The sequence below is a fragment of the Xiphophorus couchianus genome, chromosome 11, assembly GCF_001444195.1.
Source record: "Xiphophorus couchianus chromosome 11, X_couchianus-1.0, whole genome shotgun sequence".
NCBI classification, from domain to species: domain Eukaryota; kingdom Metazoa; phylum Chordata; class Actinopteri; order Cyprinodontiformes; family Poeciliidae; genus Xiphophorus; species Xiphophorus couchianus.
Window position 1 is genome coordinate 19444958 of NC_040238.1, and position 27954 is coordinate 19472911.

The 27954-nt window shown below is 37.1% G+C and overlaps 4 protein-coding genes across 5 annotated transcripts; 2 read left to right on the forward strand and 2 right to left on the reverse strand.

Annotated features, from left to right (window-relative positions):
• Window positions 1-1497: 1497 nt before the first annotated feature.
• Window positions 1498-5641, reverse strand: mrps31 (mitochondrial ribosomal protein S31). Its single transcript, XM_028031927.1, has 7 exons — window positions 5470-5641; window positions 4299-4718; window positions 3694-3846; window positions 2935-3078; window positions 2775-2851; window positions 2387-2527; window positions 1498-2009 (listed from the first exon to the last, which is right to left on the reverse strand). Exons 1-7 carry the CDS (start codon window positions 5565-5567, stop codon window positions 1774-1776), a joined length of 1269 nt encoding a protein of 422 aa, XP_027887728.1. The 5' UTR covers window positions 5568-5641; the 3' UTR covers window positions 1498-1773.
• Window positions 5642-5860: 219 nt separating this feature from the next.
• Window positions 5861-13308, forward strand: taf6 (TAF6 RNA polymerase II, TATA box binding protein (TBP)-associated factor). Its single transcript, XM_028031926.1, has 15 exons — window positions 5861-6082; window positions 8112-8269; window positions 8368-8454; window positions 8549-8702; window positions 8800-8856; window positions 8964-9083; window positions 9270-9391; window positions 9816-9893; window positions 10391-10492; window positions 10583-10765; window positions 11028-11102; window positions 11425-11550; window positions 11672-11845; window positions 12012-12203; window positions 12769-13308. The coding sequence occupies exons 2-15, from the start codon at window positions 8114-8116 to the stop codon at window positions 13054-13056; spliced, it is 1914 nt and encodes a 637-aa protein (XP_027887727.1). The 5' UTR covers window positions 5861-6082; window positions 8112-8113; the 3' UTR covers window positions 13057-13308.
• Window positions 13309-14180: 872 nt separating this feature from the next.
• Window positions 14181-16220, forward strand: sat2b (spermidine/spermine N1-acetyltransferase family member 2b). The gene is made up of 6 exons (XM_028030568.1): window positions 14181-14341; window positions 14513-14564; window positions 15295-15378; window positions 15539-15640; window positions 15751-15791; window positions 15965-16220. The coding sequence occupies exons 1-6, from the start codon at window positions 14279-14281 to the stop codon at window positions 16142-16144; spliced, it is 522 nt and encodes a 173-aa protein (XP_027886369.1). The 5' UTR covers window positions 14181-14278; the 3' UTR covers window positions 16145-16220.
• A 1922-nt stretch (window positions 16221-18142) lies between these two features.
• Window positions 18143-24612, reverse strand: LOC114152639 (claudin-15-like). Of its 2 annotated transcripts, none has more exons than XM_028030572.1 (5): window positions 24276-24612; window positions 20661-20825; window positions 19279-19360; window positions 19035-19145; window positions 18143-18963 (listed from the first exon to the last, which is right to left on the reverse strand). In XM_028030572.1, the coding sequence occupies exons 1-5, from the start codon at window positions 24490-24492 to the stop codon at window positions 18864-18866; spliced, it is 675 nt and encodes a 224-aa protein (XP_027886373.1). In that variant the 5' UTR covers window positions 24493-24612; the 3' UTR covers window positions 18143-18863. The 2 variants fall into 2 exon arrangements, with proteins under 2 accessions (XP_027886373.1, XP_027886374.1); XM_028030573.1 differs by lacking the exon at window positions 24276-24612 and adding an exon at window positions 22282-22924.
• Between the last annotated feature and the right edge of the window lie 3342 nt (window positions 24613-27954).

The window sequence follows — 27954 nt, forward strand, 5'->3', positions numbered from 1 at the left end:
CAAGGAACCAGTAATATCTCCATTCAGTGTTGAATTAGCCTCGCATGTGACTGCACTTAAATCAAACAAACATGCAAGAAAGAGGCTTTCAATTCTTTCTGTCCATTTCAGTCGAATGTCAACAGTTGTACTTTTTGAAGAGGTAACCCAGTTTTATTCACAATGATTTCAAGGATATCAACAAAATAACAGCTTATATCGATATCAAAAGCTAATTGAACCATATAAAAGAAAAAAATGCTAAAATTTTTTACTTGGATGTAATTTCTTACTTAGATGGAAAGTTGTTTTTTTTTTCATATGGCACATTAAGAGGCTACTTGTTTGTAGAAACAGCATCACCTGTCAGTATTGCCATCTAGTGGCCAATCTGAGCCCTTTTAACGCAAATCATTTTCTTACATTACTCAGCCCACACAAACAGAAATAAGGCGCTGGTGCCAACATCCTATCATGCCTTTCGCGCCGTTTGAGGAAACGTGAACAAAAAGTGGAAATGGGGTGCTTTTAAACATCAACCTGTCATGCACCACTTTGTCAGACAATAGCTTGAGTAAAGTGTTTTTAGTGCAGAAGGAATCTGTGAGGCATATTGTTGAGAGCTTGTTTAACTCTAAAAAGCACTTCCCGAACAAAGAATACAAGGTTCAAGGTCTAATGTTCTTACTGTAAGCTGAGGCCCAGAGTACGGGCACACAGGTTTCAGGTTTGGACTGAAGATCTGGAAAAACATTAGGCTAGTAATCACGCTTGTAGGCGTTTGTGTGAACTCAGACACTTAGAAAATACGAAAATATTTACCTCAGCATATTCTTTCTTTAAAAGATCTCTGAAACTCCATTGAGGATATCAGTCATTGCTGAGTAGTACCCGTCGTTGGACAATCAAAAACTAGGAGAGATTTGAAAAAAGTATCTCAAAATCTGTAGTCTTTCAATTGTGTCATGTTAAACTGGTTGAACTTATAAGTAGTATTAAACTCTAATGACTGGCAACTGATCAGATCCTGGAAAACGACGTTGATCAAAATTACATCAGTGAATCCGCTATTGACTAGCTGAGAAGAACAAAATGAAGAGCACCGGGCCTAGTCAAAGTCTGGTGACCTGCAAACGAACCTTCAAAATATCTAGGAGCTGAAAGTGAGAAGTGGGACAAAACTTTGCTCAGACTGAAATCAGTTTGATAGATGGTAACAGCTATCTGAATTAACAATCTTACACTTTTCCAAAAATGTGTTAAAAAACATAAGGTTCAAAATGTGACTTTTTTTGTGGGTGTATTGTACATTCTACAATACAATAGAATGTACTATTTTTCACAAGAGTACATTCTGGTGGAGATCAGAGTTAAAATCTCATGCTGTTATGGAAACTACCAGCACCAATCAGCTAGAGTAAAATCTGGTTACCATGGAGACTGAACAAAGGCTGGTGGAGATAAATTACTGACTGTCAGCTTTCCAAACTCCTATCCTTCCACAAAGAAAACACAATGTGGTTTCATGACATATTTTAATAGAATACAACGTGACAAATTTAACAAAGAAAGGTAAAAATTAAGAGTTGTATGCAGCTATTTCAAAAGATGTTGTATGAGTCCACACTAACTGCTCTTCAGAGAAAGAAACTTGTAATTTTCTGTTTAGAACCTGTGAATGTACACAAGTGCAAGGATGAACAAAGGCAGCAAAGCCCTGCTGAGAACAATGATGTCCCATTTTTGTACGTTTATGTCCAGCAAATATGGGAAACGTCTTTAACCCTCTTGGGTTTAGTTTAGAAACACATCAGCTTCGTTAAGAACCTCCTCCTTTTGGTGAAAATAGTCTCTAAACCAGGAAATGTGCTCCTTCTTCTGCTCAACGGTCAAGTAGGGGTTTTTAGCCAGACCAGCCACAACCAGGTCCATGAAGTGACGCACAGGCCCCTGACGGGGGAAGCCGTCCTCTAAGTGTTTCTCTAAGAAGACGTGCTCATGGAACGGGACACTGGCTTCATCTTCAAGGCCTAACAGAAAGAGATTACAACATCAAAGTGATTAGGAGACAATATTGTATCTGTTTGGTCTTGTAAAAGTTTTTTTTTTCTGATTTTGCCACTTTACAACCACAAATTACAATTGGACATGAAAACTTAACACTCCTCTAGAGACAGATGTAGTCCAAGCTTCTGTTGTTCTCATAATTTCCAGCTACAGTGCCTTGTCAAAGTTTAAAGGGAGTTGAAACCACTTTCCCCCAGATTATTATTGGAAAGACATTTTGAAAATAAGCTCTCATTTTTGTTCCAACTCAAAGTTGTGTGCTTCTTTATGTTGGTCTGAATGCAGTTTGTGGTTGTAAAATGAAAAAGAAATTAAGACGTATAAGTATTCTGTCACTCACCAATTTCATTGTTAATCGGGTACTGCCACAGTTTTCCCTCTTTGGTCCACTGGATCATTTGCTCAAACCCGTTACGTGGCATTTGGTTGGTTAACAGAGATAACTCATTGGCAAAATCTATGTCCCACAGGGTCGGCTTAGCTGGAGATATGACACCAGTGTTATGAGCAACGTCCCACAAAATAACAAAAACTGATTTTTTATTTGACGGCAAATTTATTACTACAGCACAGCTCTTTCTATAACACTGAGTTGCAGCTTATTGACTTGTCCAGCAACAGTCAAATTTGGATACCTAAGCTGTTCTACTGCACGTAATTTCTATATTAGATGCACTAACGGTGTAAGAGATAAAAATAGCCAAACATATATAAGAAGTTATTATTACCAAGTGCCGATTCATCTTCCCGTTCATCAGTGGTTTTAGAGAAGATATTAAGTCTTTTTGCTGGGAAAATATTCCTCCTAGAAATAATATTTAATTTTAAAAAACAAGACATGTTCACTTTATTTCTATTATTAACTGACAGTGTTATGAATGTGCTTACCTTTTCCGAACATTGGCCAGCTCACTGGTAATTCCTCTGTCGTGTACGTATCCTTGTCCATCATCGTCAAATCGGATCTGATTAGCAGGCCAAGCGTTCTGCCGACCAGACGTCTTCCCTACTTTCATGTCAGTTAAAAGAACTCTGAGGAAGTATTACAACATAGTGCTTAGTAAATATAAATAAATTAAGTCTGCTACCATTCTTTAAAATGCAAAGATTCATCAAAACTATCTGCTGATATTAAAAGGCTGACCGTGTTAAAAGACTGAGATGGAAACACTGTCAAAGGATTCATTGGAAAATAACTGACCGGCTTAAAGAATATGAAGAGGAATATCAAAATAAATTTAGTGGAACACAAGAGGCAGTCAGATAGTGTTATTCTGATGCTATCAAACATTTCATTATTGTTGATGCACTGTTTTTGTTTTCATTACACAAATTAAAAACAAAATGAAGTTGCTGGTCCCCATAACACGCCCTCCCAGCTTCTGACTAAAGTTGTTCTTTCCTCTGGTTCTGCTGTCCACCAAGGATAGCCACTGCTTTTGGCTGGCAGAGCCAGAGTTTACTTTGGTGGAAATACAAATAACTGGCTCAGCGAGCACTTGATGGAAAACACCCTGCATGTGTGTGTTCAGCTGATGCACACTCAGACATTGTTTTTGGGGTATTTAGAGCGAGCTCTCGAAAAGGATGAACTAACACATTACTGTTAAAAGCATATATTAATGTATCTATATGCAGGTAACATACCCAAGATTGTTGATATCGCCTTTTTTCTGAGCTTCTGTGAGAAGTTTGCGCTGCCTCAGCTGTTTCAGCAGCTCTGATTCCGCCTTGCTGCGATTAGGAAGGGTGGAGGCTGCAGCAGATGCTGCTGCAACCAGATCAGGATCTAATGCCTCACTAAAAATACAAAATGGAAACAAAAAAAAAATATAGAAAATTTCAAAGAACTGCAGGTCAGTAACCACAGGTTAACTGAAATGACTGTGTAATGGATAGATGGACTGTGTAATTACGTCATCCTGTGAACTTGGAATGAAAACACTCAACAATGAAGCAAAAATAAATGTAGTGTAATAAAATTTGCTTGTAGTAATTTAATTTTTCTACATTTTATCGCTACACAACCTTACTTCAATGTATTTTACTAGGACTGCATGTGCTAGACAAATACAATACAACTTGGGTCACGCCTGTTAGGTATGCTTCCACAAGCATAGTTTGCTGATCTCTCACATAAAACCCAACAAAAATACATAAAAGGTTATGGCTGTAATGTGAGAAAGACTTTAAAAGTTAACAGAATACAAATACGTCTGCAAGGTGCTAAAAATAACTCCAAGGTTTCCTACCTCTGTGCTGAAGCTTGCACTGTTGCCTTTTGAAACATACTTGATGTGCTCTCCATGCCTGCTGCAGCCGATTCAAGACTTTGCTTCGTCTTGAGGTTTTTGAGCCTTCTTTTACTAGTAACTTCAACCTTCATGGCTCCAAGGAGGTCCAAAAGACTCTCCTTCCCACTTTTAGCTCCATCAGTGTTTACTTGTGATGGCTTTGACAAGACCTGTTCAACTTTAACATTGCTGTGCTGTTGACTGCTACCGCTATTATTTGCTTTCACCTCCTCTGCCTCCTCCTGTAGTTGGGTAATCTTTGTTTGAGTGTCTACATTTGCTGCCTCATCTTGGTTAGAGGAGATTGCATTGTCTTTCTTTTCACAGCATCTGACTGAACATGTGCTTAGAGGGTTTACTCCAACTCCAGTTAATACCCTGCGTGAGATGGAAAACAAAAATTACAATTGCAGTAAGTAAAAGGATAGCCAAATAATATTCAATACTAAAAAGTGCCACGCAAGTATGCAATTTCACAAAACCACTGTACAGCTAATTTAGCGATATGGGTCATTGTCTGTTTGGCGGATCGACTTGTGCTCAAGTTGTAATTTCTTGGCTGGTGAGTATCCCCACTTTATATTCTTTCCTCATTATTCATTTATAAAGTAGAAGTCTCTCTTGCAGCAAAACTCATGATGCGGCTACCACCATAATTAACAGGCTAACAAACTCTTTTTCCATGGTCACCAAAAACAAACTGTTTTAAAAGGTTTATTTTAACCACTTCTACCATTAGAAAGTAGAAATTGTTTAACTTAATAGTAATAATTAAATACATCTAATAACTGTCATTTTGTGATTTTGGACAGCAGCCTTTTTATACGTTTCAACTTAAGGTGAGGAAAGTCAATCGAACCACTGGGCTTTTAAAAATTTTGCAAGTTACCAGGTAAACCACAGCCTGGCTAATATGTCAATCAATAAGCCCCGCCCCATCCGCACAGGTTAACCAAGCTAACAGCTAACAGTATGTACTTACCACATGGAAAATGAATGTTAGGTTACGTAAAACTTAAAGATGTTGTGTGACACCATCACATTACAGCGAAGACTTGTAGTCATTTGTTACGAAAATTTATTGCTCATTTATTGCGCTCATATTATTTCTTTGGCAAAGTAAACTCACCTATAAACGTCGTATTTGGCGGAAAACACACAGCCCTCGTAGACAAAAAGTGAGTGGTTTCGTGTCGTACAAAAGGCCCGGGATAAAAATCTATACATATTTGTTTCTCGCAATGTCCTTCCACGCTCCTTACCTTCTCCTCCGTAGTTACACAATAACGCTCCCCCTATGAACGTAGTAATAACAATAGTTCCGGTTGGAGAACTGGTTGTTCTGTAAAGGTTTAGCACGGGTTTTCGTGGTAAAACTTATAAATTCTAATAGTAGACCCTCAAAATTATTTATTTCTTGATATTTCTGCGCAATTTACGGTTCAAAGTGCAACCGTTGTTTTCGTATTTACTTTTAAACAGAACGACTCTTACTTTAGCTGTCAGTTGTAATCTCGCGATCTCTGAACTGGAACGTGACTCAAAATGGCGACAGAACATAGCGCTAATTCATGAGCGGATGTCCCAGCTTGCAGTCTGTGATCAAGTCAGCCGTTAACAACCAGTGATGGATAATACCAGAGAAGAAATAGCTTCGCGCCATTGTCATTTTTATAAATTTTGATATCGTTTGTTTGTCTAAAATCCAGAGTGAACTCGAACGAGAAAGGAAAACTTCACAGGTAATAATGTCAACGGTAGCTACGCTATTAGCATGGGAGCTAACAGGCATATTTTAAGCGCAAGTATTAGTTAATTTAAAAGTCGCCATGAGCTCTAAAGCTAGGACAATTCGTTTTCTTGTGATAAAATTGAAGGACTTTACTGCATGCTTATGTTTGGCGGAACTTGTGTGTTACTACTTGTTCCGTCAGAGTGCCTGACCCGCTCAATATGAAGCGCACTAGTGTTTACATATACTAGTAAAATTAATATAACCCCCAAGAGCAAAATTGCTTTTAGTTTTATCTTATTTTATCTCCTGCTAAATAACATTTAAAGGTGCAATTGAGTGTTTGTTGCTTTGATAGTAAAACGACTGGTGAAATCGTGTTAAATTATTTCTTCCTTGCTCAAATGAAAGTGTCATCCAGCTTTGAAATAGCGCGGATATCTTATGGAAATATGTGCTTTTTTTGTCCTTTGAATAAGGCCTCCTTAATTTTCTTTATTTGGACACCCTGCAAGGTTGCATGTGTAGCACTTATTTGATTATATAGCTGCTCTGTACAAACACAATCCGAATAATTCAGTTAAAAAAAAAAATGTTTATAACAAATAAAAGATATGTTTTTATTAAGTATTTATTTTTCAGTTTTATTTTGCCACTCATAATTCACAATCAACAAGTGGATTTCATAAATTACAATATCATCAAAAAGTTTATTTCAATTAATCAATCAGTTAAATCTTGCATATATGTATTACACAAAGTGAAAAAACCCAAAATTCAGAAAATTTGATAATTACATATGGGCAAAAAAAAACTAAATATGGAAATGTCACGTTGTGATTTGTGCTTTTTCTCAGCTAGATGTCATAGCCATCTAGATAAACAGAAATAGATATTTTATATATAGTGCTTTGTGTAATATGAGTGTATAAATATTAGCTTCACATTTTGAATTCAATTACTGACATAAATAATATTCTGATTCACTGAAACGTATTAAACCAGATTGTTGTTTAGATTGATCCTGCACCAGTTTGTCTCTCTGCACATTTGTATGGTACTGCCTTTCATACCTAATTCATTGCCGTTTTGTGTTTTCTTACTTCAGTTTCATTTCTCTTTCATTCTCATGTACCTAAGCGGCTGAATTTCATTTTAATGTTTTTTGTAGTTAAGTATGTTCATAAATTATGGAGAAAATGTATTCATATAGATGCTAAAACCTTACATATATACTATATTAAAATGTATAACATTTTCTGAAAATGCACTTTACTTTCTTCCATCCATTTTGGGCTGGTAGTCTAGTGAAATGAGTACCCTTAATCAAACTATAATAGCTCTACTAGTATTTGCAGCTTGTATTTGCTGCTATTTATTAGATATATAGTAGATATTGAGTTGCATATCCACATTTCCTTTCAATAGACGATGGGTAAAGATAGTGAAATTGTCGAAGCAGGTGTAAAACTTGCTCCTGGTGGGTAAGAACTGACACTTGATCACTGTACAACACTCCCATTTCGGATAAAAATAACAAAAAACAAATAAAATATACAAAATGGCGAAGGGACAGGATTACCTGCACCTGTTAGACTGCTTTACAGAATCGTGGTTGACTCAAAGTTTCATTGCGCTTTTTAATGGTGTGTTGATGAAAAGGAAACAGTTTATAGTAATGCTTCTTAAAGGGTAATTCTGCACCTATCACACTTTATTCTTGTTTTTATTCTTGTTTCTTACCTTTGGAAAGCACAAGACAAACTTTCAGTGTAGTTTCAGTTTGTTTTTGTTGTTTTGTCCAACTCTGTCACTTGTTCTTGAGACTTTTTCCTGTCTCGTATTTTTTTTCCTGTCAGTTATTACCGTATTTTTGTATATAATTGTACAAAGTCTTAACAGGGATCAGAACCAAAGTGAAAGGCAATACGCTGTTTACACAACGTCTTAAAAATAAACTGGAAAATATTCATTAGCCCATCATGTTATGGGAAAAAAACACTAATATTAATGCGCTGATGTCCTGCTTTGTTTCCCAGTCATGGCGGAGGAACGTAGGCAGAAGCAATGTTCGGTCAGCCTGCCCACAGAGTCCATGAAGGCCATGGCCGAGTCAATGGGAGTGGGGCAGCTACAGGAGGAAAGCTGTGCGGCCCTTAGCGAAGAGGTCAGCTACAGAATCAAAGAAATTGCACAGGTAATTTATTAAAGCTATTTTTGTTTTTTAGTCTGTTCTGAGTCTGAAATTAAAATCTCCAATATCTTTTTGATGATATGTTTTCTTCTTCCCCACAGGACGCTCTAAAGTTCATGCATCACGGGAAGAGACGCAAACTAACCACCAGTGACATAGACAATGCCCTGAAACTAAAAAACGTGGAGGTAAGGGGTATTTTAGAAGTGAAGCAGGACAGTTTTGCTGTTTCATGTTTGTGCGTTTTACTGATATTTTCCTTCTCACTCTCTGTGTTGTTAGCCCCTGTACGGGTTTCAGTCACAGGAGTTTATCCCTTTCCGCTTTGCGAGTGGCGGTGGAAGAGAACTTCATTTCTACGAGGAAAAGGAGGTCGACCTCAGCGACATTATAAACACACCTCTTCCAAGGGTTCCTTTAGATGTTTCTCTCAAAGGTACACAGATTATCAAGATTACTAGCTGGTTTTCTCTGCTTTAGGCGTTTTGAGTGACTTATGAATAAGTTTACGATCAACCTTCGTTTCCTAACAGCACACTGGTTAAGTATCGAAGGAGTTCAGCCGTCAATTCCAGAAAACCCACCGCCAGGTTAGTCAGGTTTAACATTTATTTTCAGTATCTTAAAACTGGAAATTATGATTTTATTTTGTCTTAAAAGAGAACTTGGGTATAACTTTTGTTCCTCTCCTTTTCAGCATCAAAAGAGCAACAGAAAACTGAATCAACAGAACCGCTCAAAGTGGTCAAGCCTGGTCAGGAGGAGAAAGGTGCAATTCAAGGCAAAGGTCAGAACACACCAGCTCCTGATAACAAAGGTCAGTATTACTCCTTTTGTTTTGGAGGAACTTCTTGAATAATATTTTTGTGCGCTTCCCCATTTTATATTATTATTCCACACATTCATCACCATTTCTACACCGAATTGTTCTGTTTTTTTTATGATTGCTCTGAGGAAGAATGCATGATCTCCATTGAATCTGAAGATTTTGTCCTTTTCACAGGAAAGGAGAAGGGTCTAATCAGGCTGAAACCACGCAGCACCCACGAGCTTTCTGTAGAGCAGCAACTCTACTACAAGGAAATCACAGAGGCGTGTGTTGGCTCCTGTGAAGCAAAACGAGCCGTAGGTTTTACTGGTTTTTCAGTATGCAGGGGCAATAAATTATTATTTTAATTCAAGGTTTCCTCCAGAAAACTTGCTAAGCACGCAGGTTGGGTCCTAGTGCAGTCATTCATCCAGGGGCCTGTTGTGTTTTTGAGTTAAAATATGTTTAAAGTTGATAGGAAATTTGAAAATATCACTTGATGATTATGTGTTATTTAAAGATCGAAGATGAATACCTCAACACCAACTATAAAGTCTTAAAACATACAAACATTTTTAAAAGACTTAAGTAAATAAGCAATACTTAGCCTGGTGGGGGCACAAGTAAGGCCTGGTGGCCCGCCAGGCTTATAACACATTGACTATTAATTACTGTAAATGCCAACTCATATCTTTCACACCTCTGTTGTTTTGGGTAAGCCGCTTTTTTTTCTTCTCACAGGAAGCATTACAGAGTATTGCTACCGATCCTGGACTCTATCAGATGCTCCCAAGATTCAGCACATTCATTTCTGAAGGAGTAAGCATGTCTCCCAACTATTTATCATTTTCTGAATAGAGATGAGCCAGTAAGTCATTTCTGAGTTCTGAGTTTGATCAGTTCTGCTTCTTTTTGTAATATAAAACACAATAGAGGGAAAAGAAGCTTTAGGATATTTGATAAAAGTGGAAATCTTTAATCCAACAGAAAATAAGGAATTACAAGATTCTCCAGATTTAAGCATCAAATCAAATGTGTGTAACTTGTATCTGATTTTTCTGATGCACTTTTTGGAGATTAACAAAGCAAATGTGGCTGATGCGTTTGTAGAGGAAATAACAGAGCATTTTAGTTTTTAATGTCTATAGTTTTTCCAAATTTGACACCGTCAGCCAATAATCACTGCTGATCAATGAAAAACTGACATGTTTTTGTTTATTATTTTGCCAGTGCGATTGTTGTCTCTAGTTCCATAACATTTTATATCAGACATAACGCCCACACATATCTTTGCTGACTTCATTCTCTCTCCAAAGGTTCGTGTAAATGTGGTCCAAAACAACTTGGCTCTACTGATTTATCTCATGCGGATGGTCAAAGCCCTAATGGACAACCCCACTTTGTATCTGGAAAAATACGTGAGTATAGAAAACAAACGAAATATAACATGTATAACTTAAGAGAAATTGTTATGTTTTTGATGCAGAGCAATGCGTTGTTGTTTTTAGCTGCATGAGCTGATCCCGGCGGTGGTCACCTGCATTGTGAGTAAGCAGCTCTGTTTACGGCCAGATGTCGACAACCACTGGGCTCTACGAGACTTTGCGGCTCGTCTGATGGCCCAGAGCTGTAAAACGTTCAGCACAACCACCAATAACATCCAGTCCCGTATTACCAAAACTCTCACCAAGGTGACTTTTCTGCTTCAGCTTCATTTCTTTTTTTTTTCTCTGACAGAATTGATGTTTTTTGCATAAACCTACTCTTTAAGAAGAGTAGGTTTTTGACAGTCAGTTAAACAGATGAACCAAACACTCCTATGTTGGACTCTTCAGATGTCTTCATATTTTCCAGTTGTACCATGATTGATATCTTTTTTTGGCTCTAAACTTTTCTCACATTAAACCAATTTTCTGATGTATTATTTTTTGTTTGTTTGTTTTTGTCCTCCAGAGTCTGTTGGATGACAAAACCCAGTGGACGACGCGATATGGCTCCATCGCAGGGCTCGCTGAACTGGGAGCTGATGTAAGTAGGATCTAATTTCCTCATTTATCAAACTATATAAAAATAGAATTGAAATATAAAAAAAACAAACTTTTTAAAATCCTTTTTTCAGGAATTTTGTTTAAATATTTTACTATCTTTTCTTCATCTTATTGCAGTTTGTTCAGTCCTCAAGTTGTACAGATTGTAGATTTTTATTTAGATGATGAAGAAGATGATGTAAGGAATGTTATAAATAAACATAAAACATGCTTAAAGTTAACTTCTTGTCTGTCTAAATAAAACTTGAGCTCATTTTGTCCCTGCCTTCTGTCATGACTCTGACTTTTGTTGCTTTTTCTAGGTGATAAAGACTCTGATCCTTCCTCGGCTCGCTGTAGAGGGCGCTCGCATTAAAGCAGTGATGGACGGGCCGGTAGTGTCCAACATCGACAGGATAGGAGCTGAACACGTTCAGAGCCTCCTTCTGGTAAAGAAAGTCTTTCTTTTCCGTTTTTTCTGTGACGTATTTCCGTACGCTGAATACATAACACAACGTCTACACATTTGATTTGAAAGTTGTGCTCATATGTTTTTGTTATCTTTCAAAGAAACATTGCGCCAGCGTCATCGCCAAAATACGGCCTCAGCCGGACAACGTGGAGCAATACCGGACGGACTTCGGCTACCTCGGGCCCATGCTGTGTTCTCATGTAATGAAGGCCAGAACTCAAGCAGCGCTGCAAGCTCAGCAAGTCAACCGGACCACCTTAACAATCACACAGGTCAGAAAAACACAAATGGAGGTGAATCGATGTCCGCACCGTTTGGACATAAGTAAATAAAGCTAGTGGCAATAATCTAATTTAGATTTACACTCAGAATCCATTAAGATGAGACGTCCTAAGAGTAGCATGCTGTTTATTCATATGTGATGAAATGTTCTTGCAGCCTCGTTCCACGCTTTCAGTCTCACAAAGTGGGTTGAGTGGATCAGGTGGGCCTCGCACTCCCAGCATCATTAAGGTCCCGAGCTCCCTCACCCTCATGTCTCCAAGACCCGGTACTCCGTCTCAGCCGTCGCCACCGGCGACAAAGTACATCGTGATGGGAACCAGTGCGGGAGCTGCCTCAACCCAGCAGGTAATCATTTTTCAGTTTTAGTTTAGGGAGAGTACCAATAATCAGGAACTCTGTCCAAATACATTTTTCCTAAACGTAGAATCTGATTTAAAGTTTTTCTAGTTTTTCCTTTTTTCCTGGTGTCATTGTGTAAATAAGATTTCTCTAATCATTAGTCGTTGCCTCAGCTGATCCATTTATTCCTCCGCCTCTCCCTCCACCCTCCATCTTTCTGGTTTTCGATCTGGCCACTGATCTTTTCAGACGTCCGTCCATTTGTCCATTCATCAGTCCTTCTAGTCTTTTGTCCATTCATCTGTCTGTCTATCCATTTCTTTTCTTTGCAGTTTGTGGTTTTTCCATGTCTGTGAAAAGTCTATTTTTTGTATAAATTTGGACCAAAAATTGACAGAACCTTTGAGATGACACTTTGGGAAACTATGGAACTTTGAAATAAAAATTGTGCTGGAAGCCTGACATAAATGCTCCAACAAAACTTTTACTAACTAACTTAAGTTGCACCTCTCTATTTTAAAATCAATTACCACTATACGGCAGTAAACTTCTCTTTTGGCCTTTCGTTTAGGTCATCACCATTAGCTCCTCCCAGTCAGCCTCACCAGTAACCAGCACTGTTCCCAGTGCAACTTCCACACTGCAGCCCTTGGTAAAACTGGAGCCCGGCAGCGGTTCTGGACTCGCGGCTCCCCGGCCAATGCAGAAGTACATAGTCGTATCTCTTCCCTCGTCTGCCTCCTCTCTGGAGACCAAAAGCTCTGTGCTTCCATCCTCCATTTCCTCGACTCAAGTCGATGGAGGCATCAAGCTGGAGCGCTCCGATTCCCCTGCAGCAAGCACCCAGTCCCCACACTGACGTGTTTTGGTGCAGAAGAGTCTTCTCATCTTTGGGTTTTTCTCGACCGAACCTAAGGGGGTCGACTTCGGAGCGATGTGAAGAGAATTATGTGAACTCTTGACTGATGAGAGCAAACATGGCCAGACTTTGTAAATATCTTAATGCTCAGTGAAAGCTGATCAGTCTGTGAAATCATCAGCGTTTCAGCTTATATTCTAACTGATTTCATGTCTTTTTTTTACCCTAAAATAAATTTGATTTTGTATTAAATCTTGTGTGTTGTGTTTGTGGAATTACGGTTAGACATCCGTTTGTTGTATGAAACATAATAGAAAAAAAAGAAGAAAAAACAGCTTGGTGGCTATCAAATGAAGCAAGAGGTGTTAAAGCAAGAAAAAGAAATTGTTGGAAGTGGGAGTGCAAAAAGATTAAAATAGGCAACATTGATAACATACAAAGAAGTGTGTTTTCAAATCATTTTAACATTATTTAATTGTTAATACATTATTTTTTAAGGCAGAAATGGGGACTCGGGTTTTAGACCCTTAAGTTGTAAAAAATAACTTATGGTTGCACTTTGACTTGTATCTAAAGACTAGAGACTTGACTTGGAATCCTGGCCTGAAACACAAGTCTTAACAGTTTTTATCTCATGTAACAAAGAGTGAAAGTTGAAGTGGTGTTTAGGCACAAATTGTTCTTCCAAATCAATAATGATCTTGAGCATTTTGTCTTGAGTCAATGTTTTCAATTCTTTTGTCCTTTAAGATGTTATTATTTAAACTTAACCAAACTTCTTAAAACTACTTCTACTTCACTACCTACATACAGTATGTTACTATAATAGGTTCCTTATTTTGCCATAAGTCAGTTACAGCGGTTCTGTGTGAAAAACGGGTCGGTTTCCCTTAAACCTATAGAGAAATTTGTAAAATGTCATACAGTTTTAAGGCAGTTCTACTAAACATTAAGGAATTGTGTCCAAATTTCTGAATTTGTTTAAAAGAAATCACTTCTATTTTTGGCATTTGTGTCTGATTTTTGCCAGAGACATAATATAAAATGTCAATTTTCCTTTTCACATAGTTTGGGGTGAACGGATTCAGCCATAGGCTTAACAGCCATTTTATTTTGAAAGGACAGTCCTACGGATCGTGACTATTTCCTCTTTGGAACTAGAGTGAACAGTTAGCAGTTGTGATTTATTCAAATAGAAATATATCTATCTGCTGTTGTAATAATGAATTTCAGAGTACGACCTTCAACAAAAGAAGACTGCAAAGACATATCGAGGATGATAATGGTGAGTTACAGGCGGCTGGCTGAAACTCCTCTGCTTTTGAAACACTTGCAAACCTGGAAGTTATTTCCTTATATTTTGTGTAGCAGTAGTTGCGGGGTTATTACTCTTTTTCATTCATTTGTTGTGGTTGGAAGATGTTGTATGAAGTAATTATATTTATGAAATTCGCAGGAGCTAGCGGTGTATGAAAAAATGCCCGACCAGGTGGAGATCTCTCATAAAGGTGAAAATAAGTTATAAAAATGTAAATATCTGCTTGCGTAGTCCAAATAAGACTTGTGTATTTGCTAGTTTCACATACATGTTCCTGTCAAAGTTCAGACTTACCTAATAAAACGAATGGTGCCCTTTAAAGTATTTGCCAGCAGATGTCGCCAATTCACAGTTGTTTAATTGAGATAAAGAACTTACGATAAGGTTTTATTTGCATTATTTTTGAGGAAAACAGTAATTGAATTGTAATCTCATTAAACATATCATTATCCATGTGGAAAGTATGAATATTTGTGTAATGATATGTAAATTTTAAAATGTAATGGTTTCTGATGAAGTGACCACAAGTTTTTGTTTTAAAGTTGTGGTCCAATATCTGCAAAGGCAAAAGTCAAGCAGGTGGAAATGCAGGACCTGTGAGGTCATACATTAGAGAAACTGCAACCAAACATAGGTAATTATACAGAGAGCGATACAGCAGCACTGCATTGTTGGTGAATGTTTAGCTGGGTTGGGTGATCGAGTAACATTATGCAAGCACCACTTCTTCTGTAAAAGTCGAGAATAATAAAAACTCAAATTACTGTACAAAATATTCAAATGAAATTGTAAAATGTAATCTAGTCAAAAAAGCACATTATTTATACATATCTTTATATATGGCATGCAGTTTGTTTGGCCTGCGAAAAGATTAGGAATAAAAAGTGTTTTTTTGCTAATCTGTCCTTGTGTACATTTAGAACTGGAGCGCGACGGTTTCTGCCAGAATCCCTTTTTTGAATGTCTTGTTGCAGAAGTTCCTGAGGAGCACAAATCTAAAGAAGGTAAATAAACACTAAGGTCCCAACATCGGTTTTCCTGTCTTAGAGATAAATATAATGCATACAGAGTACACCTTTCTAATTGTTCTTAGAGTCATTTTTTTATGTTTGTGGGTGTTCTTGTTGATTTTTTGTTTGTGTGTGTTTTGTGTTCTTTTGTTAGGATTTACCGTCGTGGGATATGCTCTGTACTTTTACACCTATAGTACGTGGAGAGGACGATCAGTATATCTGGAAGACCTGTATGTGATGCCAGAGTTCAGAGGTACAAAATGTGTTCTCCTAAAAATAAAACTTTTGTATTATCTTAAAAGTATTATTTTAGTTACCGTCTTTGTAATGTCCCCATATGTTCTTGAAATTCTTTTGCTACAGGAAATGGCATTGGCAAGGGTTTATTGTGCAAAGTTGCTGAGGTATGTTTTACTTCATTTAGTCTCAACTCTGATGCATACAGGTGACCGTGGAGATGCTGCTGCAGCTCAGGAGAAAATTTATTTTTAACCTGACTGCCAGTATGTGAGCATATTAATAATGTTATACTGTGATCCAGTGCATGGTTAATCAGAGGAGTGTTGTGTTTACCCAGGTGGGGAGAAAGAAGGAGTGTGTGCGGCTGCAGCTGTCGGTGCTCGACTGGAACACACCATCAAGAGACTTCTACGCTGCCAAAGGAGCTCAGGATCTTACAGTCAGTGAAGGCTGGCACTTCATACGCTTTGATGGACAGAACCTGGACAATTTAGCCAATGAAGCTCCTAAAGATTAAATGTATGAAAACAGCCGTAAACTGTGCCCTGCTGTAATATTTTTTATCTATGAATAAATTAAGGTATACCACCTTTCATGTGTGTCTTCACATATTTGAATGCACACACTGACTTCATTAAGTAGCCAGTTTAACAGATATTGTAATTAGCTCCCGCACGTCTGTCAAGAGACATTACACACAGAAGCACATTGTCTGGACCTTAATTTGGCTTCACATGTGAACAATGGTGTCCAAAGCTTCTTCTTGAAAATAATTGCATCAGTTGTTTGGACCTCACGTTTAACCATTGAAAAGAAGGTGAATTATTAGTGTGTGTGAAAGAGATCAATCCGGTAAGAAACATAATGGCAAATATGGAACCAGCAAAAATATAAATCAATAATTTATATATGCTCATATTCAGTAAATTTAAATACAATTGGAAAGTGCATTTCAGAAACTCAATCTACAAAGTGATGCACATTATATAATTACACATAGACTGATGTCTTCAAGTCTTTATTTCTGTTAATTATGGTGAGTGCCAGTTAAAACTACATAGCATTTAAGATTTCAGTTTAACAGACCAATAAAAACATTTCAATATAAAAATGTGATCTTAGTTAAAAGTATGTTATATTTTTAACTAAGTGCTTAAAGGTTGCTGTTTCCAGAAGGCGCTCTTAGTCTGACAAATGAGCCCCATTGGACACATTTTCTAATTTATGAAATATGACTGTATAATGTTTAATGTATATACATGAGTAATTTATTGTGCAGCTTTCAAAGGCCGTAACGTAATTCATAAATACCTCCTGCCACCTTCACAATCAGGAGAATTACATCAATATAAGTTACAATGTTATACAGCTATATTCTATTTAATTATTAACTTTTTGCTCCTACAAAATTACAGCATTCATCGTCCTCTTTATTTAATTTCTGTTTGGGGTTGATATGTGCTGATTTTTTAAAATGAAGTGAACTGAATTAAAACATAACATAGCTGCTCTACCAACGGTTGGCCACCAGGTGTCACCAAAGATGACTTTGAAAACTTTATTCGACAGATACGCAAAATGCGACACCATTTGTGTGGACTGCGGGGTAGTGAGCAACAACAGAAAAATCTGCTATTTCTTGGAAGGCGTCATCATCACGAAATTGAAGCATATGTTGTTGATGTTGATTTTAAATTTTTAAATTAACTAAACTTATACTCAATCTTCTGAATGAGAGCTTATAGGGGAACAGTAGAACTGACCGGCCGATATTCACACCAGTCTCAGCAAAAACTATTTGAGTCACATTTCTTTAAATAATCAAGCATTTTCATTTGTTACTAGACTGTCCCATGGAGAAACGTTTGGAGCTCTTTAATGACTCCACAGAAATCTGTACATTTCTGTGTGTGTGTACAAGACATGTCTGTAAATATATAGACATGTGGGAACCTTGGACAGTCAAGATGTTTCTCAGTTAAATTAAAGCATTAACAGAAACAAAAATCAAGACAAGCATAAGAAGATGTAAGCAGGTTTGTTAAAAGTTCTTCCTGGTTGCATCTGAAAAAAAAAAGAGTATATATTTTTTATTTGGAGCACAAGGAAAAGTAGCTTTCCATGTATTTCTGGAAATGTTCTACCATTAGAGTAAGAAAATAGCTTCGGGGATGTTTTTAATGTTTTCTGGGGAAATACACTGATTTTACCTTGTTTCTAAAGGTTAAACAGAGGTTTTCAATATTTTTGGATTTGTTTTCAGCAACCCACAACATGATGCAGCCACTAGTAGTTTTAGCAGAATATGGAGTATTGGTTTTCTATTAAACATACCAGTTTAAATGTATCGACAAGCTCCTTCCGAACTTCGTATAATTAACAAGGCATCATGTTAACAGAGTCTAACATCTCTGCTGTAGGTTTTCCATGGGTTTTTTTCATCCAAGTGGCATCGTTTTACTAATTTGTGACTTTTTAAGGCAGTTGTTTGCGATACATGGACAATGACACTCCACACTTGTCAGATTTTTATTTGTAAATAATTTTGAAAGCCATGTATCCTTTTCTCTCCACTTAACAACTATGCCCTACTTTGTGGTGGTTCACCAGAAAAAATTGTGATTTTGTTGTAACATGAAAAAATGTAAAAAAAAAAAGTTTAAATTTCCATATCATGAATCTGGAGTTCAGGGTATTTCCTGTTACTAGGTTACAAGTATAGTTGTCACCTGGACTCTATCATTAGTTAGTATATGGCTGAAATGACCAGAACTACCAGACTTACTGAAATAATCAAGTTTTTTGCTTGTCCAACTAAATATGCGGCAGGTTTGACAAAACAGGTACAATAAATGTGTTTTATACAATAAAGCACATTCAAATCTTCATTGCAAACAAGCTACATCATAATTAAAATGATCACATATTCTTAGTTCAAATAATCTCATCCCCTGTGGTTGTCTAAATTTTTTTAATGGATTCATGAATCTTTACGCAATCCAATTGTGAGTCATTGCAAATCCTTGAGTACAAAAAAGGAAAAGTAACCTGCAGTAACAGTTTATACAGCACAAATCTTACTTTGCATTGATGGAGTTAATATCTGATCAAATTTACAGCAAATCCACAAAATCAAATGCCGTCAAAATATTCATGCTGTCATTTCTTAGTATACTAAGTAAATTTAAACCTTCATCATTAGTTAAGGAAAAGAAAGGATCTGCTGATGTTGCCTCTCAGACATAAGCGTTCCTGCCATAGTTGATCTGTGCCGACTGAGACGTTGCCACAGTAGACAGCACGTGTCTTCTGGAGGCTGGCTGGTATGGGTAGGACCTAAAAGAGAAAACGTATCTCAGGACAAAATATAAAATCTTGAGCTGACTGATGTAACGACAGATACTCACATCTTTTCACTGGAAGAATTTAGCTTGCAAGCGCACAACAGGCAGGAGCCTCCACAGAGGGCGAGTACAGCGGATGACCAGCCGATGTAGAGGGCCTGTCCAAGCTCATACCTGAAACATGATAATGTTTATCTCCTATTTTCTTATCTAGTGTCTGACATTTATGCACTGCTTTACAAGTGCTTATGCCACGGTAAACTGCATATAGCTATTGTTCTGTTGTGTAATGTTGAGATGAACTTACTTTGTCCCAGCATAAAGCTGGTCGAAGAACTGCTGGGTGATGTTAGCTGCATACCAAGACACAGCAATCATGGTGCAAAGCCCTACAAAAAGACAAAGACTTGTTCACCTTAAGTATGTGAAATACGGAGAAAAATACAAACACGTTAATTATGGCAAATACATAGTTTTAGGGGAATTAAAACATTTAGTCCTGATACATAATAAAAACAGATGGCTTGGCATAGAGGCCAATGAAGGAATCGTACAGGTTTGTGATAAAAATAGTATTTTATAACGGCTGTGTGCTTGTCTGAGTTTTGTTATTTGTATGGTTGTGTACTGTAGAGTTGACTCTGGTCCCAGTCGAACTGTAGCTTTGATCATTCTTACCGACCCTTATATTCATAATCAAACCAATTTTTAGCAATTTATTTAATCATCATTCCATATTTGTTTCATTCCTTTGGTAGCATCTGTGTGTGTAATTTTAATGAACAATATTAGTATGACGTGACATAGTAGATAATAGAAATGTTTTTTAAATCATTTTCTGTCTTCACGGTGGGAACAATGCAAATTACTGCAGGAATGGGTTCTTCGTATGCCTCCATTTTAATTTCAAGTTTGACTGATCTACAAATGTGGTTTTTAATCTTGACTCAATTTAAAAGGGTCCTAATGCCAAAAATACAACCAAAATGCTTTATTGTGTGTTTATTCTGCGCTTTAATGAATCGCTGTTTGGTGTAGAATATCGAACTTCGAATTTGACCAATCTGTTTATTTTAGATTCTGAAACCGAAGTGGCCAAAGGTAGTCCAGATTTCTCATTAAACTATCCAACATCCTATTTTTTAAATCATCAAACATAACGATAAATTAAAAGAAATCAGAGGCTAGCTTCAGCATCATTAGCAAGTCGCAGTGTACGGCTACTAGTAGCAACACTTGCTGCCGGCTAAATCAGTCATAAATCATAAGCCCCCACTAGTTGGTACAACTAGTACAACCAAAAATAACAAACTGGTAGAATACCTTTTTTAATGTGTCCTCTAATGCTTAGGTCTCTGACCTTGAATTGTTCATGTTGTGACTTCCACAATTTTCAGACTTTTGTTAATATATAGTCGCCTGTGAACAGACAGTTCTGTTACCTGCAGGATAACCTCTTCAACAAATCATCCATTTACTGATAGCTTATCTTCTGTACACAAAGGTTGGAGCATTTGACATATTTACCTAACAAGGTGTTCAATGTGGAAATGAGGTTAGGGTGAGTTCTTTTAACACAGTTCTTTGGTTATTCAGCTCTGCTGGTCACACCTTTTTTTTATTATTATTATTATATTTGAGTAATTTCAGTTCAGTAACTCCACTTTTATTGTGATGTTAAAGTTGTACCTTGAAGTAAAAAAAACACCCCGCCGATCGCCACGATCCGGCCTTTCAGAACATAGTTTTCTCCGCATACTTTGGTGCACTGCATCCCCACGAGGGTCCCCACAAGGCCAAATGTCCCAAACACAATGGAGGCAATCATCAGCGCTCGGGCGGCCTGGATGTACCCTGTGTGAAAACATTAAGTGAAGCATTAGTGATTTGCTTAGAAACCTAGTTTCTCCATGTAAAATGGTGTGTCAAAAATGTTTGGCACACCATTTTACAAGTGTTTTTTGTAGAAATGTGGTTAGAAATTTGGCTTGTTCAGCTCATGAAAGTGTGTTATTTTTGTGTAAACTATTAAACAAAAATATTTTTTCATGTTTTGTTGATTTTTCTGTCACATTTTGATCGAAATGCTGTCAGAACTCCTCTTGTTTTGGACGTTAATTTCCATTGGTGACAGTGATGTTGATGAGGAAAGAGAGGTGTAGCTTCAGCCACATCATTCACTGTTGCACAAACTCTGCCAATGTTGTTGTGAACATTGCATTTGTTTCCTGATCACAGTCAGAGTTGTGTAACAATACAACAGGTTTTAATAATAAAAAAACATTTTAAAAAATTCTTAATATTGTATCACTGCAGGGCTGCACAGTGGCACAGTTGGTAGAGCTGTTGCCTTGCAGCAAGAAGGTCCTGGGTTCGATTCCCAGCCCGGGGTCTTTCTGCGTGGAGTTTGCATGTTCTCCCTGTGCATGGTGGGTTCTCTTTGGGCACTCCGGCTTCCTCCCACAGTCCTAAAACATGACTGTCAGGTTAATTGGTCTCTCTAAATTAGGTGCGAGTGTGTGTATGCATGGTTGTGTGTCCTGTCTGTCTCTGTGTTGCCCTGCGACAGACTGGCGACCTGTCCAGGGTGACCCCGCCTCTCGCCTGGAACGTTAGCTAGAGATGGACACCAGCACCTCCTGACCCCACTAGGACGAAGGGTGTTAGAAAATGGATGGATGGATGGTCTCACTGTACTGTTAATGCTTACAAATGTTTATCAGATCAAATTTTGAAGCTGTAAAATATTTTTTTCATATCTGCTAATATATCTGATGCCACATTATCATGTAGAACCACATGAACAGACACTACAGTAAACTATTTCATGTTCCTTTGGCAACTTCTGACATCTTAATATATAGTTTTGTGAAGTGATAAATGAAGAGGTGAAGCCAATATGCCAGATTGACTGATGACTAAATGATTGTCTTTGAAAGCATTTTAAAACTTTATGACTTTATTGAGTGTTTCTTTTGGTTTTTCTTTTTGCTGCTGAAGTTATTGCACTACTTACTTTGTTCTTTCACCTTATCATATCTTATATTCCATGTGTTTATGACATACTGCATCCTCTACAGTAGAAAGCTTCTGGCTATAAAATGCTCCACACTGTTATGTGGATTAAGTCAAATATTGACCACAGTTACATTCATACATACGTTCTAAAAATGAAACTATTTCCTCCTTAGACTATGCTACTTTTACATCTGTCTAAATGTCTCCATTATCTTATTACCATTTCCAAGCTCTTAATTTCTTGGTCAAATTAAGAGAGAAAATCAAACACAGTTTTTTTCAGACCACATACCATTTAGCTCCAGCAAGGATGGGAAATCTCGGCAGTTGTGAACCCCTGTGGCGTCCGTTGAGCAGGACATCCACAGATTTTCATAGACGGCTGAGGTGGTAATAATGTTACCGTCGACTGTAGACTCTCTCCAGTATCGATTTGGAAGGGCCACACCAACCATAATCCATCCCAAAAAGCCCAAAAAGCACGCAACAGCTTCCACAATTGGATTCATTTTGTCCTCTTTCTTTTTCCCGGCTTGTCCAAAACGAAGACGAATTACCAATTTTAATCATCCAAGCTGTCTTGTTGCCCAAGGATCTATTGGCCACACGCCAATACAGGGAACAGACCAGTTCCCTGTAAACCTTGCTCTAAAGTACGGCAAAACCCTATAAATTAATGATTAATTCCAAATACCCCACTTATAATTTTCCTATTACTCAGGTTTCTGTTGAACCTTCAGAAAGGGTAAATGTTTACACAACTTCCAGGACATCAAAGTGCCAGAGCCTTTCAGTCTTCCTCACAAACGTCAATAGACCTAACGGCATGTATCTCCCCTGGTCATTTGCTCTGGACTCTATGTCAACAAAAATTAAGTGAGTTCTTGATGGGATTTATCAAGCTCCGACTTCTTGATACTCCCTGAGTGGAAAGGGATAATGGGAAAATGTTCAGCCCCTAGAGGTTGGGGTTGGTCAATAAATATTGACCCCAAGATGACCAAGTTGGGACATAAGGATGTTTACTGTTTAACATCTCAAAAGGCATAATCAAAGTTTGAAAGATAGACTAACTTCCCTTTAAGACAAATTGTCTAGTCTTGTTCAGCTAGTCGAGACCAGACAACTTGCCAATGACCATAAAATTGAAAATTTTTCTCTGTTCCAAAAGTTTAAACTTTGATATCAAAATCTTTTTGACCTCAATGTCGTGTTGCTTAATGAACAACTCTAAATTTACAAGGTATAGCTGACCATTAGTAACTGCCTTGAATTATTTGGATCTCGATAAGATCAAGAACAGTATCCACAGACAGCTTAAACTGATATTTAAAGTTTTCTGAAGCAGCATTGTGCATCAGTAACATGCAATAAATTACGTTCACAATAGTTTTTTGCATAATGATACTGAAGCAATTGTTTCACCTAAATAATTGGACTTTTAGCCCAAATTAGGCACTGTAATTTCTGTGCACACCTCAGAAATTAATTTACCAAAGTCGATGCGTCCAAAATTATTCTTCTTATGAATTTGAGCTCTATATTGCTTTCAAACAAGCCACACAGAGTTTAAGGAGGTAACTGGTGGAACTGTGCACTACACAACAGAAATACACAGATTTAACAAGCTTTTCTTGTCTGGTTTCTATTGCAAATATCTCAGTATGCCTGAAATATGGTAAAACCTACTTGCAAGTAACTTTTCAGTGAGATAATGGAGCTTCAATGTCTTATTATAAATTAAATAATTTGCCAGTGGAACTAGTACATTTTCAAATCAATATTAATCAATTACTGACTTAAAAGAAGCTCCTGAAAAATTACTTTTAAATTATTTTTTTTGTCTTGTTTCAGATTAACTACAATATTTGCAATGAAAAACCAGACAAAAAATACTTAAGATTTTGTGTTTTTGCATTGTACAGCATATCACACATGCATACAGTTAAATCTGACTGTACAGTTTTAGGGTTAATAAAGAAGTATGATTGATTTATGTAAAAAAAAATCATAGTAGAATCTGACTTTTCTCAATATCTGTATGTCTTGAAAGTGTGCAGTCAGCTGTTTACTTTTATGAATCATCAGAAAAATTTTAACAAATAGAATAGTGTGCAAAAGTGATGAAAGCTCAGATTTGCTTTCTTTGCACAACTATCTCACACTGCATATTTTACAGTTTGTAAATACACATGTATACCTGGCATTCTACATGGATTTTACTTTTCTGCCGTGTAACATTTTGGCAACAGATGAACCTTTCAGTCAGTGTCGTCTTTGAGTTACCTGGGAGAGCTAAGAGGGAAGGAAACTCCCGACAGTCATAGACCCCCGTAGAATCGCTTGCACAAGACATCCACAGGTTCTCATAGACGGCAGAAGTTAAAATTACGCTCCCATCTTGGGTCGATTCTTTCCAATATTGATCCACCAGTGAAACGTAAACTAGTATCCAACTGCCAAAACCCAGGGAAAGTGCTGTAACCTCCATAAAATCCTGCATCTTGGAAGTAGTTTTCTATTAATTATTAAAGGTTATAGTTCTTGCGTCTGCCGGGAGCTCTATTCGCCACATCTGTGCCTGACATTCATTTTGGGAGTGTGAGAACTGACTCAAGATTTTTTTTTTTCTTCCACGTGCAGCCAAACCTGGAAATTTGGACAATGATTTGTTGCTGCAGATGCTATTCCCGCCCAAAATTGATGGCTTTTCACCCACAAGCACCAACCTAAGAGCTTCACATGTAGGAAGGATTTTTTTTTGTCTATGATAAACTCAATTTCAACAGGGATTTAAATTGAAGCACCAAAAGTTTACAAGTACAAGTGCATTTTTAAAAATAGACTCTCTTACACTACATTTGGTAACTAATTATTAATAATTAAATGTTTGATAAGGAATACCGAGTTTATTGTAGAAAATGAGCTACAGACAGAGTAAAGCTTGATTATCAAATGCTATTTTGATTTTTTGATTATTATTATTATTTTTTGCTTTAACTATATCTTGTGTTGCATTGTAACGCAAGTTTAATCTACAGATTCTCAATTGTTTAATTGAGATCAAATCATCTTCTTCTTCTGCCCTTTACCCTTTAGATGACTAATTTGGTAGCTAATTGGATGTTGAAATAACCTTAAGCAAGGTTATAATTGGACTTTTAGCCCAATTAACTTTAAGGAAGGTTATTTCAACATCCAAAAGCAAATACTTGCATACGTGGAGATACTAAACTGAGGACAGAGCAAACAGAGAGAGCTGCTTAAAGTGTGTAAGTGATATATTGAAGGCAGAAAGAGTTTTTCTTTTTTTTAACACCGGTTAACCATTGATAGGTTTTGCTGCAAGCCAATAAATGCATTGACTAAATCTTCAGGTTTTTTTGTTGTTTTTTTTACTTTGCATTTTTCCGGTTAAAACTTGACCGTGACTCGCCTCTTCTGAAACCCTCTCATAATTCATCTTTCATGACTATCAAACATACGGACAAATGCAACAAAACTCTTCAGCTGTCTACCAACGTGACTGCTTAAAGGAAGCGAACGTGTTTCCCTACTGGATCCACTTAGACAAATCTTTGTTTAGAATAAACTTTAAACTCTTTATTTACAGTCTGCATCTTATCGCAGACGAGTTGTTGTCTTTAAAAAAGAAAAAACGGTTCAAAGTGCTTTGTCGTACAGTGCTCGCAGTGTCAAGCAGGTAATTAGTTTGGTTCCTAATCATTAGCTTGTTAATGTTTTATTTTTTTATCCCTCCCTTCTGTCATCTGAATTATTTATGAACTCGTGTCCGCACTGACCTCCTCAATTTCAAACCTGGCAACCTTGGGGGGGTTGCGCCAACCTCAAGGCATGAACAATGTTGAGCTTAAGTGGAAGCTCTTAATCTCATCTAGGTTTGTTCTTCTTTGCTGATGTCAGTGAAATCAGTTCTTGCACATGGCATAAAACGTGTCAGGTAACGAGGTGTCTATGTGTGTGTGAGCTGCAGGGTTTCTCTAATATGTAACAAGTGCAAGTTATATTTGCTGAAGAAACGGTGGCGTGTGTCAGATAAGTACAAGTTGCTGCCGGTGTCAAGCTTTGATTACAAATGGCTGATGAGTCAAATCCATGTGACACCATCTTTATTTGTAATTACTGTGCCAGCTATGTGATGACTCAGTCTCTAACAATCTAAGCTGATAAAGGCGTTTGGCTGATTCACAGATTTCTTTTATTATTTACTGACTAGTATGAAATGTCATAGTGAGAAGTTTAAAAGAGTCTCCCTTTCAACCAGCCACCTGCCTTTGACAGGAAATATTACCTAACTAAGCAAAAGATGGACTGAAACAATTCTCCCACTGAAACCAGCAGTGTTCTTTACACTGAAGCAGATTATTTTTTTTATTATGGTAATTAAAGATTTTGCATTACTTATTCATGTTGTGAAATTAAAGGGTAAGATAAACTGACAACAAACAATAAATCCTTTCAGTGTGTAAATGTCAAGCATGCAAATGTGGTGGAAAAATGTAACGCATAAAAAGAATGTAGTTGAATGTGTGTGAAAACTCTTAAACTGCTATTACTCTGTTGAAACACATTTAGATTCAGATTCACCGTTTTTTCTTTGGCAGTAGTTTATTATCACAGCTCACATGTTGACTTGGTAATATTTGTTCACCTTGGTTTGGAAGATTTTCCCAACTCAATCATTTCCTGTCTTTGGATTTTCTGACAGATTTAGCTGTGGACTCAGGTTTGGCTCTTACAAAACCAAATATTTCTTATTTTTCTGCTTGGACTCAGTAGGAGGGTGAAAAATAAATTCCCTCCTGGTCTTTTTCCACACACCTGAATGTTTGGGGCTGAAACGCACTGGAACTATTTATATCATGATTTCATCCACCTTAAGGAAAACACAAGACATGAATAACACAAAGATGCTGAAGATCCATTTATTATTGGGTCTATTATGACTTCACATGTTCTCCATCTACAGGAACCATTTACTGCACATCTGAATTAGGTGCATTATCACCTGAAGTGAGCAGTGCTGACTTCTTCATTGCTGCATTTCCTTATCAACAACGTCTTCATTAATAGTCTCAATGAAAAGGTTTTGCTTTCCTTGTGTTTTGCGATTTAGGATTTTGGGACTTTTCAGAGTTTTAGAAGTTTGGGTTTTGAAGAAGGAAAACGTTTGTTAAATTTCCTCCCAGCTATACTTAGATTTATGAGTCATTTATGTGCTCAGTACAGTGTGCTCAGCTAAAGCTGATCGATCACTCTCACTTTGGTGTCAAACTAATAGATCGGTGTTTGCAGACTGAGTTATTTTGAGGTCAGTTATTCAGTACGGGTCTGGATTAAATAGTTTACATATTCAGCCTTTTAACATCTTGTGTAAAATTTAAGACTGAGCTCGATTTAAAGAGCGTTAAACCTTTTCAGCTGTCCAGGTTTAGCATTTAGCTTGAATTACTGTTTGGAATAATGTAATAAATTATGAATGGAAGTATAATGATTTTTACTGTGGTACTTTAGTCTCTAACTATTTTCTAAATAGTCAGGAAATATTAGCCCCCTGGCCAAATATCCCTGAAAAAAAAAATGCCGGTGGATCAAGTTTTCTGTTTTTTCTGAGTTGGATTTTGTTCTAGTGTTGCTAAAACTGTATTTTTAAGTTTCTCCTTAAATAAAAGGGAATAATAAAGATACTTCTGAGTAACATCTACTTTAGCACATCGAAACGACTCAGAAAGTTGTAAATCAGTGAAAGTAATATTACTTTAATGTATTTGTTTTACTTATTACTACTTATCTAATGTGATTTAAAACGACCGTTATCGTTGCTACTTACCCATATATGCTGAGTCTGCATTTTACTCGCTTAATGATGCCAGTCCACGTCTTGCACGTATCTGGCTAATAGCTTGTGAACGACACGTTCATGTTGTAATACAGTGTTTGCTTG